The sequence below is a fragment of the Suricata suricatta genome, chromosome 9 (genome assembly GCF_006229205.1).
Source record: "Suricata suricatta isolate VVHF042 chromosome 9, meerkat_22Aug2017_6uvM2_HiC, whole genome shotgun sequence".
Lineage (NCBI taxonomy): Eukaryota > Metazoa > Chordata > Mammalia > Carnivora > Herpestidae > Suricata > Suricata suricatta.
In genome coordinates, this window is record NC_043708.1 from 46,664,170 (window position 1) to 46,684,592 (window position 20,423).

Genomic DNA, 20,423 nt, shown 5'->3' on the forward strand with positions numbered 1-20,423 from the left:
AACATTTATTTATTTTTGAGAGACAGAGACAGAGCGCTGAGTAGGGAGGAAGGGCAGTGAGAGAGGGAGACACAGAATCGGAAGCAGGCTCCAGGCGCTGAGCTGTCAGCACAGAGCCCGATGCAGGGCTCGAACTCATGAACCATGAGATCATGATCTGAGCTGAAGTGGGATGCTCAACCGGCTGAGCCACCCGGGCGCCCCTACAGTAGGTTTTTTAAGATGGCTGCTTTGTCCCATTCCTCTTTTCCTCTGTAAATGCGCAGCACACAGTAAGGGCTCCTTTGCCATTTCCATCCCCAGACCATGACTGTTCTCACACTGGGAAAATGTCATGTTCCGCTGTCTGACGTTGTAAGTTTTTCTTTCAATCTTTTCCAACCCCCCTGCCCCCATCAACACTAATGGTGTACCTTATTGTCTGCCAGTAAAATTTAAGAATGTGTAAAAAATTAAGGATGGTTCTACATTGCCTCTTTATCTGACTAGCATCTGTGGGCGTCAGCTGCCAACAAGGAGCTCGGGTGTCTGGGCCGCTCCTGAATATGCCCAGGCTGACACACTCTCTCCTGATGAAAGGTACCTTCAACTGTGCATGTGATTGTCAATTTAAATTGCGTATGCTTAAACCCTTCCTGTAAGGGAACCGCTGGACCGAATACAATGACTTGGCTGGGACTTTTTAAAAGCTGGATATAAATATCGCTGGAAATTATAGAGCAAGCATAAATACTTCACTCTGAGCTGTGCTGAGCATTTTCAGAATGCTTCTGACCACATCTGTGAAATCTGAGCTTCGACCAGAGGAAGGGCATGGACATGCGGGGAAGGGCAGAGTTAGTGACGCAGGATCGCGGGCCTTCCCAGGGAAGCTCCAAAATAATGGTTTAACCCCTCGTGTGGTTTCAGCAGTGGTAAAGGAAGGGTTTTGACCTTTTGGTTCTTATCTAATTGACCAGCCTGGTTTTGATGATGTATGTACTTAACCTCATCTGAAAATCTCCATGTGTGAATTGAGACATATCTTGTTAAGACGGTCGTGTTCAAATAGAATACACGTTGTGTTCTCTAGAGACACTGTGCTTTTGTGGATGATAAGAACCAAAATGAAAGCATTGCTGATCTTTTGTATTTTAATAGACTGTTTTATTCTCCTCATTCTGTGCAAGATGCGAAAAAAAAATCTCTATATCTAAGATGACATGTGCATTGAGTGAAGTATTTATTCTATTGCTTTAAAGCTGTCCATTGTAGCGGAAGGGTAGTGTTGGTGGTGGTGCTGGTGATGGCGGTGTTGGCAGTGGTGGTTGTGAACATGGTGAAATATTGAGCCTGAGACACGTTACATCAAAACACTGAGGTGCTTCTTTAAGATCAAGAAATAACCCTCCCCTTACGCACATTCCATTTTATTTTGTACAACACCAAACTCATGAAGAGAATAAAAACATAATATTATCATTTTTCTTTATACAGTTTTGCCTTTACTATTTTATTCTACAGCTTTTAATTTTATAATGAGATCTTGATGCCAGGTTTCATGTAAGTGATGAGCCGTCATTAATTTATTAGGATCCGCTGTGTCAGTTTCTTTGTTCTGCCATCCTGCTTGTCTGATGGATCAGAAGGTGGGATGTTAACCAAGGAGTCACTGAGGTGCAGGAGGGGGGTGTGAACACTAACAGTGTGGAGATGGTGTTCTTTTTATCATTGTTTTCCAAGACTTCCTCCAGCGCGTCTCTTTGTCAGTGTGATCTCTCCCTCTCCCTTTTCCTCTCTCTGTGCAAGACACCAGCTTAATAAACAGAACAAATATGACTCCTTGCTTTATCCTGATCTTAATTCTGTACTTTTAAGTCAGACGCTTCTGCGGGCATTGCATCTCTCCCATTGTATGCAGAGATGTGCTCCGGGTGCTGTCTGTCATTCAGAAATGAGAAGCCGTGTTCTGCTTCTGACCCGGTGCCTCATACACGCCCACATCCCCGCACGACTGGCAGACAGTGGTGGTTTATTTTGGGGCTCGTATAAGAGGCTGGGTCTGACAGCTGTGAGGGTCAGCTCCGGGCTGAGACTGTCATGTAATGTGGCCTCAACTCTTGTCTCCCTGCCTAGAATGTTCACTGGAAGCTCAGCCCAAATATGTGAAAGGTGGGAAACGTTACGGACGAAGGTCCTTACCTGAGTTTCAAGAGTCCGTGGAAGAGTTTGCAGAGATTGAGCCACTAGATGAAGAAGCACGACCTTCACACACCCCGGCCAGTGACCACCATGAGGTAAGGAATCGGACAGACACATCATCCCGACCAGAGGCGCGGTGACGGGCAGATGCCCCACCATGGTGGTGTGGAGACAGGAGAACTGAGGGGGTTATGGCTCTTCTCGGTTAACAGCTACTTGTTGGTCTTATTACTTGGCCTTTTGGATATAGACGACTAATTTTTCTATTGTTTGAATGTTTCCACCTCTGTTTCAACTCCTGGAGAGCTGACATTTCTGTGCAAGGTTTATGTTTATATAATTTAAAATCCATTCTTTTCCTATTTTCTGGGATCTGGCACTTGGAGCACTTATTAGGAATATGTCTCTCCACATGGCAGTGTCCTTTTTAGTTAGGTAAGAAGCTGATCCCCCCACCCCCACCCCATGCAATCTACAAACCGGCATCAGTGGCAAGCAGGAAACAAAAGCAGCGCTCAGGCATTTTGAAAGTCTTCCCTTACCTTTCATGGCGGGATAGAGCAGCTTTCACACTCGGTTCTTGTGGTCTCAGCAGCCGTCACGGTTCTTCCTGGCACCCGGGCCCGCCTGGCCTTCCAGCTTCGGATGTGCCCACTTCCCTCACCTCCCTTCTTTCCCTCGTATGCATCGCCGTACTCCACCAGTGAAGGGGAAGCAGTAACATTTTCTTTATTCTTTCCTTGCGGCTCATTTACCAGCATGCCATTTATAGAACATGATTGAAAACACCATGCTGAGCAAGCTCTAAATATTTCTTGCAAATCCCAGCTCAGACTGGGGTTGCAAATATTTCAGATATTAACGTAAGCTGGTAAAGAGACTAAGTGCCTCAACCTTCTTAAATAGTCGGTAGATGGTGGATTGCTGGAGGTGTGCGCGTTTGTGTGCGTGCGTGTGTGCGCGTTCATTGTTGTCTAACACCCATGTTCAGCTCATTAAAATCCACAGAAAGCTTGCTCCAATAACGACCCCAGCGGTCAGACATCTAGCATCTTCGGCCTTCCAGAATGCCCACAAACCCAAAGGTAACAGAGCCTAGGTACTGAGCAAAAATGAAACCAGCCAGAGCACATCAATTTAGAAGACACAGGACTGGTGGTCTACTGGTCCAGAGAAGTTTGCACCCTTGTTTTAAAGATAAGGAATACCTGTCCTCACGCCAGAAGTAAAAGAACAGTGGCAGACATGTGAGAGAGAAGAGAGGACGAAAAGCGGCTAGAGAGGGAAGAACCTGCCGAATGGTGTGAGGGGGACATGCATGAGGGTGACAGCTGAAGACAGAAGAGACCATTAGAAGCAAGGAAGAGGGACCTGGGGCCGGTCAGGGGTAGCGGCTACGTCTCTTCTTAAGTTCCGTCAGTTTCCGACCCTTTGCCACATTCCTGTGAGACAGGGCCCTTTCCCAATAAAGCACGTATACTCACATGCACAAAAATTTTGCATATGCAGTTTCAGAGATGTAAGTCATTTGCATAGTTATTGCAGTGCTCATAATATTTATCTTGCTGTCAGGAAGGATAGCATTTTATTACCTAAAGTCTGTTTCATAACCCTGAGTAGTGTGGAATGTATCTGAGACACTTCTCTATGGCCACACACACACATACACACATACAAAAAATGTTAAAATATGTGTCAACACTTCTGGAAGTATTTGGATCTTTCGTTATTTGGAAAACACTTTTAAGTCTAGTATCTCCTTTCTCCAACTACTTTTAGTACCCAAGGCATTATGATTTGGTGCTCAGAAACAATGATTACTTATTTTTTTGATAAGATAGTTTCTAGTTGTGATCTCAGGATACCCAGAAAGTTTCTTGACTAGAGCACTTAAATCCTTGTTTTATCTTATGTATGGACTTCCAGTGAGAGATGCTGTTTAAAAGTGAGACTTTGGGCTCCTGTATAAATAAAGATAAGCGTTGAGGCCCGAGTTCTGGCAAATTCTTGCCTCTGTGTCTCAGTGAAAGGGCATCTTGGGAGAACACATTTCACCCCCGATATTCAGCTTTTCCCTCCTCCTTCAGAACCTCTTAGGTAGGACTTTCTGATACTGTATATAGAAGCTTGAGTGCTCAACTGCCCCTTTTACTAGCACAGCAAATAGCGGCCTAGAAGGTCCTTTACCTCCATGTCTGTCCTCCGTAAAGATCCCCTACTGACCTGACTTTGGGAACCCCCCCGAAAGGCTACAAGGGCACTGGACAACCGCCTTTATGCTTTCTTTTTTAAATTATTGAGGGTGGTCTCAAACCGAAAGCTCACCCAGATGCTTTCTTGCCTAAACTGAAGTGTTTTGTGAGCTGAATGGAGCCTGTCCGTTTTCACATCGATGCATTACTGTAAAAAGTCAGTAGCCTTCCGTGTGACATTTTTGAAGTTCCTGTGGGCAGCAAGAAGGGTCTTGTCCAAGCTTTGTCTAGCACTAGGTCATGCTCGCTGCCTTCACAGATACACATGGTCTGGTGGCTTAGTGTCCACGGATGTCAGCCTCCACGGCATACTGCTGGGTCAAGACATTTTCCTGGCCAGTTTCCACACAAGCCTCTACTGTTTAGCGCCGCTCAGTTGGCCAGTGGAACTTCACGCTCTGGACAGCACGTGCTCGCACCAGAAATCCCCCGGTCTCTTCGGAGTGGTTGGTAGTCTTCCTTATTCTAGAGTGGCTCCAAAATGGGGATGATGGGGAGGAGAAAATTCTTAATGATCTGTGAGGTTTATTTATTAACTTATAAGCATTTCAGAACCTGTCAGGAGTTCTTTACTGTTGGCTTTTTTTTTCCTCTTTTGATTGCCCGAGGCCCTTTTGTCTCCTGTCCTTGGGTGTTAAGAATATATTTCTCGGGTATATTTGTTACCTGTGGTTCATACTTCATCTCAGTGCCATTGGGCAGTGCTGAAGGAAGGAGCAGGGATGGGTGGCTCCTGATGTGAATAATTCATCAGGAGTAGTCAGCTGGGAAGCCGGAGATGGGCCTTCTTGGTTTTGACTGTGAGTTTCCTTTGACTCCTGAATCCTGGCTCAGGGACGGGTGAGATTCCTAGCTTGCCTTCAGAACGCAGTTTCTCCTGCTCTCAGACATACCCGAGTTTTCCAGAAGTGACTTTAGAATTTTTTGATGAAGACCAAAGGACCTTAACCTGTTGTCAGCCGTTACAGGGAGAAGCCCGGATGTTGCTACCCATCGAGGAGACTAATCTTTGCTCCAGAATGCATCCTATCTGAGCACTTGGAGAAGAGTGCAGTGGAATGGAATGGGGTCACAGACATCTGTAAAAGCTGCCCTCAGGGTGGCTTGCTTCCTTCTATGAACTCCTCTTGTAGGGATAAGAGAGCAAACGATCATCTGAAGGGATAAAACAATAATTCCTCCCCAGGGGCCCTGGGTGGCTCAGTTGGTTAAGTGTCTGGCTCTTGATTTCAGCCCAGGCCATGATTTCACAGTTTGTGGGTGTGAGCCCCACGTCGGGCTCTGTGCAGACAGTGCAGAGCCTGCTTGAGATTCTCTCTTCCTCTCTCTGTGCCCCTTTCCTGCTCATGCGTGCTCTCTCTCTATCTCAAAATACATAAACATTAAAAAAAAATTTTTCCCTCCCCCTTCTTCCCTCTAGGATTATTCTGTAATAGAGAAGTTGCTATGGATTGAGTTTTGTCCTTTGCTCCTGGGTTAGTGACTCACAACATTTTTTTCTGCATCCTTATTTGCCGAGGCCTTCTCCCATCTGTACAACCAGAATGACAGGTAATTCTCAGTAGTGGTACTTCTCTGCAGTCTACCTGAAACTCCACCCTCCTGTTCCACCCAAGAAAACATGGAAAAACAGACAAGTAAGAGTGATGCTATTATAAAGCTTGCTTTCAAGCAACTATATTTATTTATTTTTTTGTTTTTTAAAATTTATTGAGAGAGCATGAGCATGGGAGGGGCAGAGAGAGGGGGAGACACAGAATCTGAAGGAGGCTCCAGGCTCTGAGCTAACAGCACAGAGCCTAATACAAGGCTCGAATTCACAAACCACGAGATCATGACCTTAGCCGAAGTTGGGTCCTTACTGACTGAGCCACCCAGGCGCCCCAACTATATTAATTTTTAATGTAAGTCCCATGTGAAGCTTCAGTCTTCAGTAGTTATAATGACCTGGACCCCTTATAACCGTTTGTGGCACACCACCGTGATGTGGTGCCTTGGGTACCTGCTTGGTGGCTATGGAGTAACAAACGATCCGTTACTTTGGCCTCATCTTCTGAATAGAACGTAGGAGAATAAACCTTGTTCTGAGGTGCTTTTGATAGTGCTTGACTTCCGTTTCAGTTCATATATGTTAAAGCCCTAATAAAAATTGTATGCATGTTAATCCTCTCGATCCCGCTCCCAGCTTTAATTCTGGCAATTGGATTCTTTCCTGCTGAAACAGAAAATATCTCATCTAGCTGTGGAGCTTGCCTCCCCTACCCTGTCTCTCTCACAAGGCCAGAAAGCCATCGCATAGGGAAAGACCACTGTAGTCTCCCTTAATTCTCAGCACTACAATGTGTATTTCAGAATTTCATTTGGAAACCCTGAAGCAGAATGTGCTAATTTCACAAGTGTCAGGTAGGTTCCACCATGAGGCTGAAATGTGCCTTCACCTTCCAATTTAGTGTGTTTATCTGGCAAATGGATTCACTTCAGAGTCTGACCTCTCATCTCAGGTGGTATTGAAAGGAAAGTAGTGATTTTTTTCTTTTCTTATGGGATCATTTTCACTCAAGACAATTCAACTGGATGTTCTTTTCTGAATTAATCCGGAGTAAGAAAGGGCACATTCTCGACTCCAGCATAAGGCGTGATGAATGAAAGTTTGGGTGGTGGTTTTTGGTTAAGAAACAGAAGTGAGATTTTAGTTTCCAGAGAGTACATATTTTTTCCCCCTTTTTATATGCATACCCGCAATGGTTACTGACCTTGAATTTTGTGGTTTCTTGTAAGGATAGGTGGAATGGGGGAGAAGCAAAACTAATGCCCAGTTCTACTCTGTATGACTGAGACCTGGTAGGAAAGGTTGTTCAATGAATATAATTAGGGCAGGACTGCTTTGTTTTCTGCCCTTGTTGAAAACAGGGGACACCTTGTTAACTGTTTTCCTCCACGGGGAGTAAATCAGGTCTAGGAAGATTATTATCGAGAGCAGGAGGCTTTCAACAATTATTTCTTCAACTACAGACAATAGTAGTGTAAGCCAAAACCGTGCGGTTTAGGTGAGGACCGGAGAGAAAAGTTGAAGCCATTTGCTTCATTTGCTCAACAATGGGTTTGCTCAGCAAATCACGGCTTTGTCTTTGGACTCCGGGGTAGGACAGGAGTGGTGGTCGGGGTTTAAGAGCTAAGAACAACCCCCCAAACTGATTTTACTACCCCACATAAAATCAGACTTCTTCAAGAAGTGGGAAACTGACTTCTAGCCCTGCTGTGTTCATTTTCATCTATGCGTATCTTCGCAGTTAACCTTCGTGAATTACTCATTTATATTGTCTGGCATAAATACTTAATTCTGGAGCAAACTTCTTAATATCTGAGAGAAGTTCTGCTAAGAGCTTTGTAGTTGAAATGTACCTGGGTTCCCATTCCTCCCGTTAGATGGCTTGTTCTAGTCTTTGTGACAAAGTAAGCACTTTCATAACTGATGCCATTTATTTCCATCAAATGATAGGACATCATCAGGATAGTTTTTTTTAATTAATGGAATTTCAGTGTTTCCCTTGGTTTTTCTTAAGTCTATTTAAGATCTTTCGGCTATTCCCAGAGGGAAACACTCCTTCAAGAGGCAGTTGTAGATCACTTGAAAGTGATGTGAAGAAGTCCCCTCAAAGCTAATAAGATCTCTCTCATTTTATTTGTTTTATTTATTTATTTTTTAACTTTTTTTGTTTTATTTATTTTTGATACTGAGAGAGACAAAGCATGAGAGGGGGAGGGGCAGAGAGAGAAGGAGACACAGAACTGGAAGCAGGCTCCAGGCTCTGAGCTAGCTGTCAGCACAGAGCCTGATGCGGGGCTCGAACCCACGACCGTGAGATCTGACCTGAGCCGAAGCCGGAGGCTTAACCGACTGAGCCACCCAGGCGCCCCAAGATCTCTCTCATTTTAACACAGACTACGTTCTCAGGCTTGCAGGCTGTGCTGTTCTGCTGTGTCTTCCTGACTGGATCCCAGAGGGAATTCCCTGGGCCTCCAGCCCCCACCCCCACCTGCTTCCAGGTCAACAATTTCCAGTATTTTCGAAGTAGAAAGTAAATCAGACAACAAATTAAAAATGAATAAAGTTAATTTTAATGATAATAGTAACATTTTCCAACTATACCATTTAGTGTATTTTCCGAATGGAAAATACTGTTCATTATACACCGAAAGCAACTCTGATGAAGGAGATACCATGAGCAGATGTATTAAAAAATCCCTTTAGGGACTTTCAAATGCAGTGAACCAAGAATACTCCCCAACCTCGGTAGGAGAAGAATCTTAAGGCTCAAACTCTTTTCAATTCAGCATTTCTTCATGTTGGCAATACCAAAGACTTTTTGCAACGTAGCAGGACTCATATAAACGTGCGTGCAGTTAAAAATCCTACACTAATTTCTGTTGTCCCCTGTATTGACATGTAGGTTTTAATTGCTTTAAATTTTTTTTTAATGTTTGTTTATTTTTGAGGTGGAGGGAGACACAGAATCCAAAGCAGGCTCCCGGCTCTGAGCTGTCTGCACAGAGCCTGATGCGGGGCTTAAACTCACGAGCTGTGAGATTGTGACCTGAGCTGAAGTCAGACACTCAACTGAGCCACCCAGGTGCCCAGGCTTTTAATTGCTTTTAAAGATAAAGGAACGATTCGCTTTCTTTTTATGACAGCCCTGCAACTGAGGGGCTTGTCTGTGGATTCAGAGAGCAGAGAGACTGGGAGCTGGGCTGGCAGGCTCTCTCCATTGCACATTTTGCCTTCAAAGGCAGGATGACAGAAACAAACCAAAGTCCCAGGAAGCCCATCCCTACAGAAACAAGGTTCCTGCTGGGCTTGCTTGGCTTGCAGTACCTGGCCCAGAGCAAGGGCTATATACATATTTAGGACTGCTAAATATGCCATAGATGGTGTGTTTTTCAAAGTCCTCACATTTTGGTCATAAACACCCTTCTAAACTGAGTTCTGTTTGTGTTTTTCCAAAAGCTTCCTGTGCTTGGCTAAGTGTGTCACTCTTGTAAAATGGACACTATAGCTCAATTTGCTTGGGGAGCTTTGTTATTCCAGCAAATTTCCTTCCTCTTCTTTCTGGGCTTACAAGGCTTTCCCCTTTAAAAAAAAAAAAAAAGAAAAGAAAAAGAAAAAACATCTGCTGAAGGCTGCTGAGGTCGGTTCAGCAACCTTTGCTGGGAAAGAATAGCCCCGTGTGTGCCCCCATAATCGTTTTAATTAGCCATACATTCTGCAGGGCACAAGGTCTGTGCTGGAGCAGATGGCTGGTGGGGGCTGTGATGGGGCTATTGTGGGCAGGGGCCGCGCCAGGCCGGCGGACTGCAGATGCTGGCCCGGGCTCAGGGCTGGGAACCCGGGATCCAAGAGGCTCGGGCCATCTGCTCTGCGGTCCAGCAAAGCAGGTGGCCTTCCAGAGAAAGCATTCCTGAAAGTGGTGTCGCTGGTGTAGTCTGCGCGTGTGGGGCACCCTCATCTGGCTGTTGGGTGGCCAGAGTGCTGGCCACAATAGCCAGTGTGACATTGAGATGCACAGCCTACAAAGTGGGCTTCCTTTGTCTGCCTGGGGGGCTAGGGGGGCTGCCTTCTGTAGCAGCCATGTTTGGGCTGGGCAACCTCTGACCCTCTCCCCTCCGGCTGTTCTCAACGGGGCCATTGGCCCCCACACTTGGCATGGTCATATGGAAGCACAGACAGTCCCTGCCAGCTGTGGCCACCCAGGGGACACTCTCGACCGGACGAGGCCCCCTAGGGAGGCTCTGCTCTGATGCTGAACCAAAAGTTGATTACTTCATCACAATTACCATTTTCAAAGCTGTAGTTTATACAGAGTCTCTTCTGGGCTTGTTCTTAAAGCTAGCACTGGGCTGTCGTTTCTTTTCTCTGTAGTAGGAGTAGTAATGGTAATCTTTATTTACTTAACAGACACTTAGCTGTCGAGTTATATATAATAGGCACTGTTTTACCTGCATTCCAGACATGAGCACACCTTTGCAGGCAGGTACTGTTACTCACCCATGAGATAACTGAGGCACACTGGCAATTAAGTAGTGTGCCTGGGTTTGAACAGCATAAGTGGTGGAGCTGAAACTGAACCCTGGAGGTCCAGCTCTGGAGCCCAAATCCCTTTTTTTTCTTAAAAAAGTTTATTTATTTTTGAGAAAAAGAGAGCAGAGAAGGGGCAGAGAGACACACACACAGAATCTGAAGCAGGCTGCAGGCCTTGGGCTGACACTGCAGACTCCGACATGGGGCTCAAACCCACGGAACCGTGAGATCATGACCTGAGCTGAAGTCAGATACTCAACTGACTGAGCCAACCAGGCACTCCTGGAGCCCAGATCCTTCACCACATCTTTGTTCTGGCTTAAATCGTAATAATAGCTATCACTTCCTAAGTGCCAGGCATATGCCTTCGTGCCCACGCTGGGCAGCTCATCCCCACTTTGGGCATGATGTAAGGTACCGAGTGGCCACACCTAGTGGCAGAGCCAGACTGAACCGAATCTCTGTTCAACCCTTGCGCTCACGCCCTCTCCCGTTTTGCCACCAGAATCGCACAGAATGACTGTTAAAACGTTTATTAACATCTATCATTCCAATGATAGGTCACCTAAAATTTCAGGGGAAGAAATTCAAAATCCTTTTTCATGAATTAGTATTGAGAACACATGCCAGCAGTTGTGTCTCCTGTCTTCCCCCACTTTTCCAAAGATTATCTCCCTCCCAATGCTCAGGCTGATCAGTGTCTAGAGGCCACTTGCCAGGCTTTCACTGCGCTGGGCAAACGAGCAGCAATGAAAAGACCTTGTTTCAGAACGATGCCTCCTGTTACTGGTAGTGGTCCAATAGGCGAATGACCTAATCTCCCCAACCTTCTAACCTGCCACCCCTCCTCCTCCCGCTGCTTTTTAATTGGAACTACTGGAGCCAGGCAGTGAGAATGAAAATGAGCTGTGAATGAACAGAATCTGTCCCCACCTCACCCTGCCCCTCGAAATTGCAATTTAATAACAAACATTCAGCCTCCATGTGCTACCTCCCCCTTGTTAAAGGAGCAGACCCTTGGCGGAGACCGGGGAGAAGCACAGCATGTGTTTCTGGAGGCTAACTCCTTCTCCAGCTCAAGTGGTCTTGGAATGGAAATGTAGCTATTTAGTATACATTTGCTGCTTCTAGCAGGGCTGTTCCTAGCTGGATCTTTGTTTCTTACACAGGGTCACGGGCTTGGGAAGTTGTTACTCCTAGAGATTTTTTTTTAACTTACCTGCCACCGTTTTCCCAAAGAGTTTATATGAAATCATTTAAGCTGCCAATGCTGCCTAGGGCTTTAGAAGGCTGTGCTGTGCCTGATGCCATTGGGTGAAACTGCCTGACGGATGGTCATGGTCTTTGTCCCCAGTGCGGGTCTCAAACTGGTGTCCCTGATCTCTGCACACTAAGCTCAAGAGGCATTGGTGTTAGCAGCTTTCACCCTCCTGAACAGCACCTGTCTCCCCACAGGCCTCCTCTGTCTCAGGTCACAGAGCCGGTGCACTCTGCTAAAGAACTTTCCCTTTCTCCCCACCCCCAGGTCACAGGAGATTCATTTAGAGAGAATTAGAGGGCGGGGCGGGGGGGGGGGGTAAAAAGAAATAGTGAAGTTGTACCTGCTTATATTGCACAAACATTTATAATAGCAAAGGAAATATAATTGTTCCCCATAGTCCCTCAACTAAATGCATCTATTTTTATTATCTCTATTTCCTTCCAGTCTTTGTCTAATTGTATAAATATTTTTGTCTATGCTAGTCATGGCATAGATGGCATTTTTGTTATGGTCTTTCACTTAACATTTCATGTGATGTTTTTCCATCTCTTACATGGTTTTAGAATTATACTTTAATGACTACATTATGTTGTTCCGTTGTACTTTGTGCTACACTGTTGAGTATGTTGTTTTCACTACTTTTACAAAAAGTGCTAAATGTACCTATCTATGCATAAGCATTTTTCCTTTAATTTTATCAACAATGGAAATCATCTGAAATTATTGGGTCAGAGAGTATGAATATGTTCATGGCTTTTGAACATGAAGCCGTTTTCGAATATAATATCCATTCCCACTACTACCACTAACGTATAAACGAGCCTATTTTAATTTATAACCTTGATGGTATCTCAAGTATGGCTAATTTAATGGGAACAAAGGGATTCCCTGGTTTTAATTTATACTTATCTTTGAAATGAGTCTTTCCCCATATTTATTTGTGTTGCCTTTTATGTGAATTTTTTCTATATTCTTTTCGTACTTACCGGACTTGGCATTTTCTTACAATGATACTGATACTTCCCCCAGGCCACCTAACTTAATGCCTCAAGTTTAAACATGGTAATGAAAATAAAACCTGCAAAAATAAATTTAGTATGTACTACATAAACACATGTCCAGTAAAAAGATTTTACAGTGCTTATTATGTACCAAGCACAATTTTAAAAGCCTCTTACCCAATTCTGTGGATAATGTACCACTTTATTCCCATTTTATAGATGGAACAACTAAGGCAAAAAGCAATTAATATATTTGTCCAGGCCAAGTTCAGTAGGTAAGGGGCAGTGTGGCTCCCATGTGCTGTAACCCTCATTCTGTTACCAGTTTGGGGTAAGAATCAGGGAAGGAGACCAGTAGGGGAAGTACTGACTTGAGAACTGAAGCAGGTTTAGGGGCTCCTAAGTGGCTCACTCACTCAGTTAAGGGTCTAATTTGATTTCTGCTCCAGTCATGAGATGGAGCCTCGCAGAAGGCTCTGTGCTGAATGTAAAACCTGCCTGGGATTTTCTCTCTCCCTCTCTCTCTGTCCCTCACTCGCTTGCTCGCTCTGTCTCTCAAAATAAAAAAAGCAGTGAATCCGATATAATCATCTAGCCCCATAGGCTCACGAAATATTTGAAACAGTACGTTAGATCCTCTTGCTCCTTTGAACTAATTCCTCACTAATTTAAAATGAATGGAGAAGTGAGCGAATGTAAGAAATAAACTTTTTGGTAACTCTACACACCTCATTATTTCAGGAGTTGTTACCAAAGGTTTTTTTTGAAGGCATGTTCTCTTGCAGCTCCTCAGACTGGGTGATTTCAACTGACTGGCCTTCAGATTAGCTGATTCTTTCTTCCTGCCAGTTCCAAGCTGCCATTCAGGTTCTTTAGTGAAGTTTTGCATTTTTCTATCTGTGTGTCCCAGTGGGGGCTCCCTTTATTGGTGAGGCCCACTGATACATACTCTCCTGTTATCTTTCCTGTCCCTTTGTGTTGTTAAAAATCCTCCCCTTGTTGTGATTCAGTAGGTTTTAATTTGACCAGTGGTTCTTAGATCATGGAAACAGATTTTATTTATTTTAAGTGGACTTAAGGGATTCTGTTTTAGGGTGCTTCCAAATTATATGCTGAATAATGAATTTTCACAATATGGACATGTGAAAGTAGTTATTAGTATAAGAATTTAAATCTTTGTGAATAAGGAAATAAATATACTGGGACAGACAGGGTGCTTTTATCAGTGGATCTTTATTGATTTAAATCATTTTATATGAAAACAGTAGAACTCTGCCCAGAAACAATAATGTAAGAAAATCTACAGAGGGCTGTTTACCTCACCACTCCTTCCCTACCTGCTCCATGCCTCATATATCCACTAGATTTGAAATATGTCTTGGGGCGCCTGGGTGGCTCAGTTGGTTGAGCGTCTGACTTCAGCTCAGGTCATGATCGTGGGTTCGAGCCCCGTGTCGGGCTCTGTGCTAACAGCTCAGAGCCTGGAGCCTGCTTCTAATTCTGTGTGTCCCTCTCTCTCTGCCCCTCTCCTGCTCATAATCTTTCTCTCTCTCTCAAAAATAAATAAATGTTTTAAAAAATTGAAATATGTCTTTAGGAGGAACTGTGGGCTGCTAAAATTGTAATCACAAACAGACAAGGAAAAATCACACTGTCCCCTAATTCTGTTTCCATAACTACCATGTATATTAGTGACTTTTCAGTTGTAATCTGAAAGAGTTGTATGAACTTGTACATTGTGAGTTATGGCCTTTTGAGGTCTTCTGCATAGAACGAATGATCCACCTCATCCTTGTTGGTCTGGAGTTATATGTAGTGTGGCAAAACTGGCGAAACTCTCTGGTGCTCTCCTCAGTGTCTTTCCAAGTAAAATACAAACTGTGAAATCCTGGTAGACAGTTGTCCTTTAATTGGAGAGGACCAGCGTGAGTATGGAGTGGAAAAAGGAGACGTGCTTAGGTTGCCTGAAAGAGGACCTCCATTCATATCAACTTGAAGGAGATACTGAAATACAACATTCAACCTACGAATTTTGGGTGGCACTCCATTTACAATAGGGATCCGAGCTCTTGGAGACTGGACTTAATCAGGCTAATTTTCCTGTTGACTTTATTTAGGATTCTAAGAAATCAGATCATCTTGTGTAGTTGACCATCACAGAGAAAGGGCTTGGTATTTGTTATCAAAGTCAGCTTCATTCATCAAGTTGGATCTCTGCTAAGACAACAGGCAGGTTTCAAAAGGGAATATGCCTTTTCTCAACAGGGTGTCCTGTCATGGTGCTAGAACCTCCCTGCAGGTGTGATTAGGCCGCTCACTGGCCTGCCCAGGGCCACCACGGCCTCCTCGTTGCTGCCCACCAGAAGCAGGCCTGTGCTGCCGTTCGGCTGGTAGAGCAGCGGCTAGAGTTTGGTTCTGATTGTGTCTTGACTGGGTGCCTTCGTGCAGCACACAGACTACAAAATGTACACTGTGACTTGAAAAAGACCCAGCAGTAACAAAGCACAATAGGGGCAGAATGGTCCAGTTCAGATAAATTTCACAGCTTCTAACGCAATTTACTGGTAACATATATTTTCTTTAACTTGAGCTTTCTAGCCACCTGTTTGGGGTTGCATGTCTGTCCCCGTCCTCACTGTGTCACAAACATACTAGGCTCATTCTTATCTCCGTGCTTTAGCAAATAGTAGCTGCTCCTTTCTTTTCACATGGCTGTCTCCTGCTCACCCTTCATGTCTCAGTTGAGATGTTGCTTCTTTCAGGAAGTCTACCCAGATTTCCTAAGTCTGAAGGATCCTATTTAGGTACCCTCATAGCATTTGAACTTCTCCATCATAACACTTTTATAGAGTTTTTAAACTTTTTATTAATTTTCTAATGCTTATTTTTTTGAGACAGAGACAGAATGCAAGTGGGGGGAAGGGCAGAGAGAGAGAGGGAGAGAGGGAGACACAGAATCTGAAGCAGGCTTCTCGCTCTAAGTTGTCAGTTCAGAGCCCGATGCAGGGCTTGAACTCATGAGACATGAAGTCGTAACCTGAGTTGAAGTTGGACGCTTAACCAGCTGAGCCACCTGGTGCCCTCCACCATCACACTTAATACGCTACAATGTTATGTTTTGTTTTCCTGTCTGCAGGTCTTCTTAGCATATAAACTTTTTGAGGCAAGAAATTTGTTCTGTTCATAGTTGTATTCTGAAGATGTATCATAATACTTGACATCCAATACACATTGAAGAACAGATTCATAAATGCATCATACGAATTTTTGTTAGTTGAATGATTCCAAACATTTGCTTTGGCCTGGTTTTATTGGCTATTGATAGGTTTTGAATAAGTGAATTTGCAAACATGAAAGGCAGATCCCCTGTGCTATAGCGTGGGTGGCTCTGTGGTGTGTCTTAGTGTCATCTCAATCGGCTGGTTGACTGAGGCTAGTCCACCTGTAAGGTTCTGAATCATGCGACTTTCTCAGTTGATGATTCCAGAGGTTTTCTTGGAAAAACTGAATACTTTTACTAAAGCACACTAATCTTCTCTTGCCTTCTCTAGCACTGGAAGACACAGCGCAGTGAGGAGTATGAAGCAGAAGGTAAGAACTTTGTGTGTGTTGGAGCCTGTCCGGAAAGGAAGGGCTGCCATTCCCAGGGCGCTCTCCACATCCCCATTTCCTGTGTCTCTTAGCCTTCTTCCCAAAAGCCTTGCGTGCCAGAGGCCAGCTAAGAAGGAACCTTAAAAACAATAGCAACAAAAAAATTCATTCCCAAAGGAAAGTTCGTAGTTTTAAAATCCCAGCATTTTAACCACATGCAACGTATGGCAACTAAGATGTAGAATTTCACTTATGGGTTAATTGCTCTCTTATGCAAACCTTCAAATTAATCCAAGAGCAGTCCTAAACTAAATAGTGACCTTTTAAAATGCATCCATTGTCAACTTTCAGATGTATTTAAGGAGCTGCAAAACATGTTGAGCTTCTGGGACCAGCAGGTGGCACTGTGGTTCAGCTGACAGAACGTGAGCCCACCTCAGCCTACCCGGGCGGTATCTCCTTAGTGGAATTACTGCGTGTTCTCTAGGTCTCTAACCTGAAAAGACACTGCAGTAATGAACTTGATTTCTTCAATAAATAGTAACGGTAGCACTAAATGCTCTTCTCAACCTTCTAAGCTTCTTCCAGACGCACAAAATTGTCCCACTAATTATCTCATGATTAGGTAATGACTATAAATCTCTCATATGTAAGCAGAAAATTTAACTAGAAGTGAGCACTTGTAACAGAGGATAAGTAAATTTTGATTTTTAAATGAGTTGGATCCTTACGTCTTCAAATAAAATGTACCCTTAATGAATAGATAATTAGCAACTTGCAATTTACAGCCACTTATTCTTTCAGGTTGGTTGGTTTGTAGGTCAGAATATTCAAATGTGTAGACAGGCTAATCCTGAGACTTTTACAATTATTTTATGATACTTATTGTGAAATCATTCCTTCCTCGGTGAAAGCAGTTCCAGTGCTCCGGCCAGAAGGAAAGTGGTGACAGTAAAACCTGGTAGCTAGAGTTGAGGCAGGGCTTGTACATCTCTTTGGGATGGTTCTCAACCAGCCTTCTCTTCCAATCACATCAAAGCCTTAAGCCTGTGCATGTTTTCCACTGGAACAAAACAGACCTGGGACCTTGGTATCCCTGCACAGAAGATACTTCCCATGTGGTATAGAAAAACGTGCCTATTGGCTCTTGTTGCAGCCTAGGAACCAGTGGTTCCATTTCACTTGAACTACAGACTCAAATCAAGGGGGACTCGGCCCTCTTTCATGTAATACTTTCAGAAAGCACAGTTTTCTTTGAGAATAGGCTCTCTCTCTTTGCAATTCCTTTGGGAACAGCATGGTATATGTTTTTATTTCAGGCCAGTTAAGATTTTGGAACCCAGATGACTTGAATGCCTCACAAACTGGGTCTTCTGCTCCCCAAGACTGGATAGAAGAGAAACTGCAGGAGGTGTGTGAAGATCTGGGGATCACCCGCGATGGTCACCTGAACCGAAAGAAGCTGGTCTCCCTCTGTGAGCAGTACGGCCTGCAGAATATCGATGGAGAGGTAAGCCGTGCATCATGTTTTTATTCTGGAATAATAATCATGACGAACTCCACACTGGCTGCAGGCTAGGAGCAGCCATATGGTGGCTTCTGCAGCAGGTTACAGAGACTCCCTTCTCTTTTTCCTAGGAGGTGAGCCTGGAAGATTCTTTCTTTGAGAAGCTTGCGTTGTGGGGGAAAAAACCAGACTTGACAATAGCTAACTCTCACTGAGCCCATACTTCGTGACCCTCACTATGCTAAGCATGTTACCCCACATTATTACTAGACACTAACCAGCTCCGTGCAGCCACCACGTCAGACAGATCTGCAAAAGTGGCATTCACAGAACACAGTGTGAGAAAGACCTGGAGGATGGATTATGCAGGAGTTCAGACGATTTGAGTTGGGAGACTATTTCCAAGGCCAAGCTGATGAGTTTAGGTTTTTGGAGAGAAGAGCTCAGTATCAACCCTGCATTCTTCAGCAGATTGAGTAACAAGAAAAACTTAGAATACTGAAGATGGGCTGAGCTGCTTTTGTGGGGTATCCCGATGTACAGACAGCCTTTGGCTTGGACAGCAGCCAGGAAATAGCACAACATTCTGGTCATGAGGAAATGGAAAAGGGTGGGCTGGTGGTCTTCAAGATATACAGAAGATTCTTGAAGGAGGTCCCCCACCCCCACCCCTCCCTGGCCTTGCAAGAGACTCTTGATTGGTAAACTTTTGAGCTTTATGTTTTCTGAAAAATTAAGAGGAAAACTGGCAGGGCTGGGTGCTTGAATAGCCATGAAATATAAGAATATAAATAATTCTAAGATATGGCTTTCAAAGAGCTGAAAATAAAGACTGGAGGGGCTCAGAGGTTAGGGCTACTGTTGTAGTTTGGGGAATCTTTGAGTAGAATGCTATTTAAAACCATACGGCCTGCTTGCTCAGAGGATACAGTGGTATTATTTTCCTAAAGCAGAGAGAGATTTATCATCAAAAGCTACCAAGTTGCCTCATTTGCAGATTTTTTCCCTCCTCCTCCATAGTATATGTGACTGTTATATACCCATTGACTACCTTTGTAATGGCTCCATGGTCATTTATTTTCTAGCATTGCTGAATCATAACATTAAATTAATCCTCCTAACTTATAAACCAGTGCAGTATGCAGAACCTTGGGGTGTTTTGCCAAGAAATACCGCACAAACTTGGTTTATTTATTCAAGAACAATTCTTGGAATAAACTGTAGCCATTTGCGGGGAATTGCATTTTCTTCTGTGGTGGAATTTCTAAAACCCAGGGAACGAAGTAGCATATTTAGTTATTTTCCTCTGATCCAAGGATGAGTAAAAGATTGCTCATTGAATATAGCTTTTACTTAGTTTCCCCTCCACCAAAAAAAAAAAAATCATGAAATACAATAGTACTGTATACTATTAGCTCTAGACCACAGAGGAGCTGAAAGTTCCAGATGATCTCATCCATATTCAACTTGGGATCATGGGATTTCATGACTGAAAGAAATTTTAGATTTAGTCACCCCTCATTTCATAGATAAAGAAAATGATGTCACTGCTGCTTGTTGCCATTACCATGAAGGGGAACTAGACTTGCTGTCTTATGCACTCTGCTTTCCAGAAGCAAGGACGGCTGGGTGGCAGGGATGGCCCCAAGTGTTGAGGTGTTTTTGTTTTTTGTTCTTTTGGTCTGCTCACTGCTTAAACATTGAACTCTTGCTATACCTTTTTATTAAAGCAGGAGATTTTTCTAAAATCCTGAAAATCTGACCCATTCTGCTAGCGGTGAGAAGTGGCCGGACTGGGCATGTGCTCGTGTGTTCAGTTCCCTACTTTGAACAGCACTCCTTTGTACTGTCTCAAGACCACCCTGCCTCCTTCATGTACATCACCTTCCTGGCCTCTCTGGGTATTCAGGTTTATTATCCCTATTCTGGTGTGTTACGTCCCAAAGTACACATTGGGTACATGGTATTTGCCTTATAACGTATACATTAGGACATCAACCATCCAAATTCCTGGCTGGTGTCAGGAGTAAGAATGTCCTCAGGGGTCTGGATCTGGCTCCTGCACAGGCTGCCGGGGTACCCCACATGCCCATTGGCTTGTGTTCCATTTAGCCCAGCCCTGCCTTTTTCTGACTCCACGGCCTTCTGTTGGCCACTCCCCTACTCCTGCATGTACAGTAACTGCAGGACTCACCTGCTTGGCCACTGTGGATGGAGGAGGTGATGGGTTTTTAGGCAGTCCAGAAGCTGGGCATCGATGTGGCCGGGGTCACAAGGCCAGGCAGTGTGAAGCTAAGATTAGAGCCGAAGTAAGATCGTTCACTTCAGTCAGCACACCTGGGTGTCAACTGTGACTTCTGGTCTGATGATCCTGAGAGCCTAGTCCTCTGAGAAAGTGTTCTTTTGGTCGGTAAGAGCAAGAGAGAACTGCTAGGGATCTTAGTGACCTCAAAATCTCACCCCAGATACCTTTCCATTGGTCTTACCATGTAATTCTCTATTAGGAACTGTTCCTCGTCCAAAGATTTCCACTCCTAGAATGGTTTCTTGTTTC

General features: G+C 44.2%; 1 protein-coding gene across 5 annotated transcripts in view; it reads left to right on the plus strand.

Moving 5' to 3' along the window:
• NIN (ninein) overlaps nucleotides 1-20,423 on the plus strand; it is a 96,112-nt gene that overhangs the window by 29,338 nt on the left and 46,351 nt on the right. For all 5 annotated transcript variants that reach the window (XM_029951078.1, XM_029951077.1, XM_029951079.1 and 2 more), the window contains 3 exons: nucleotides 2,116-2,276; nucleotides 16,323-16,362; nucleotides 17,682-17,872. In XM_029951078.1, coding sequence (XP_029806938.1) covers nucleotides 2,116-2,276; nucleotides 16,323-16,362; nucleotides 17,682-17,872 — 392 coding nt within the window. The remainder of the gene's footprint in view (nucleotides 1-2,115; nucleotides 2,277-16,322; nucleotides 16,363-17,681; nucleotides 17,873-20,423) is intronic.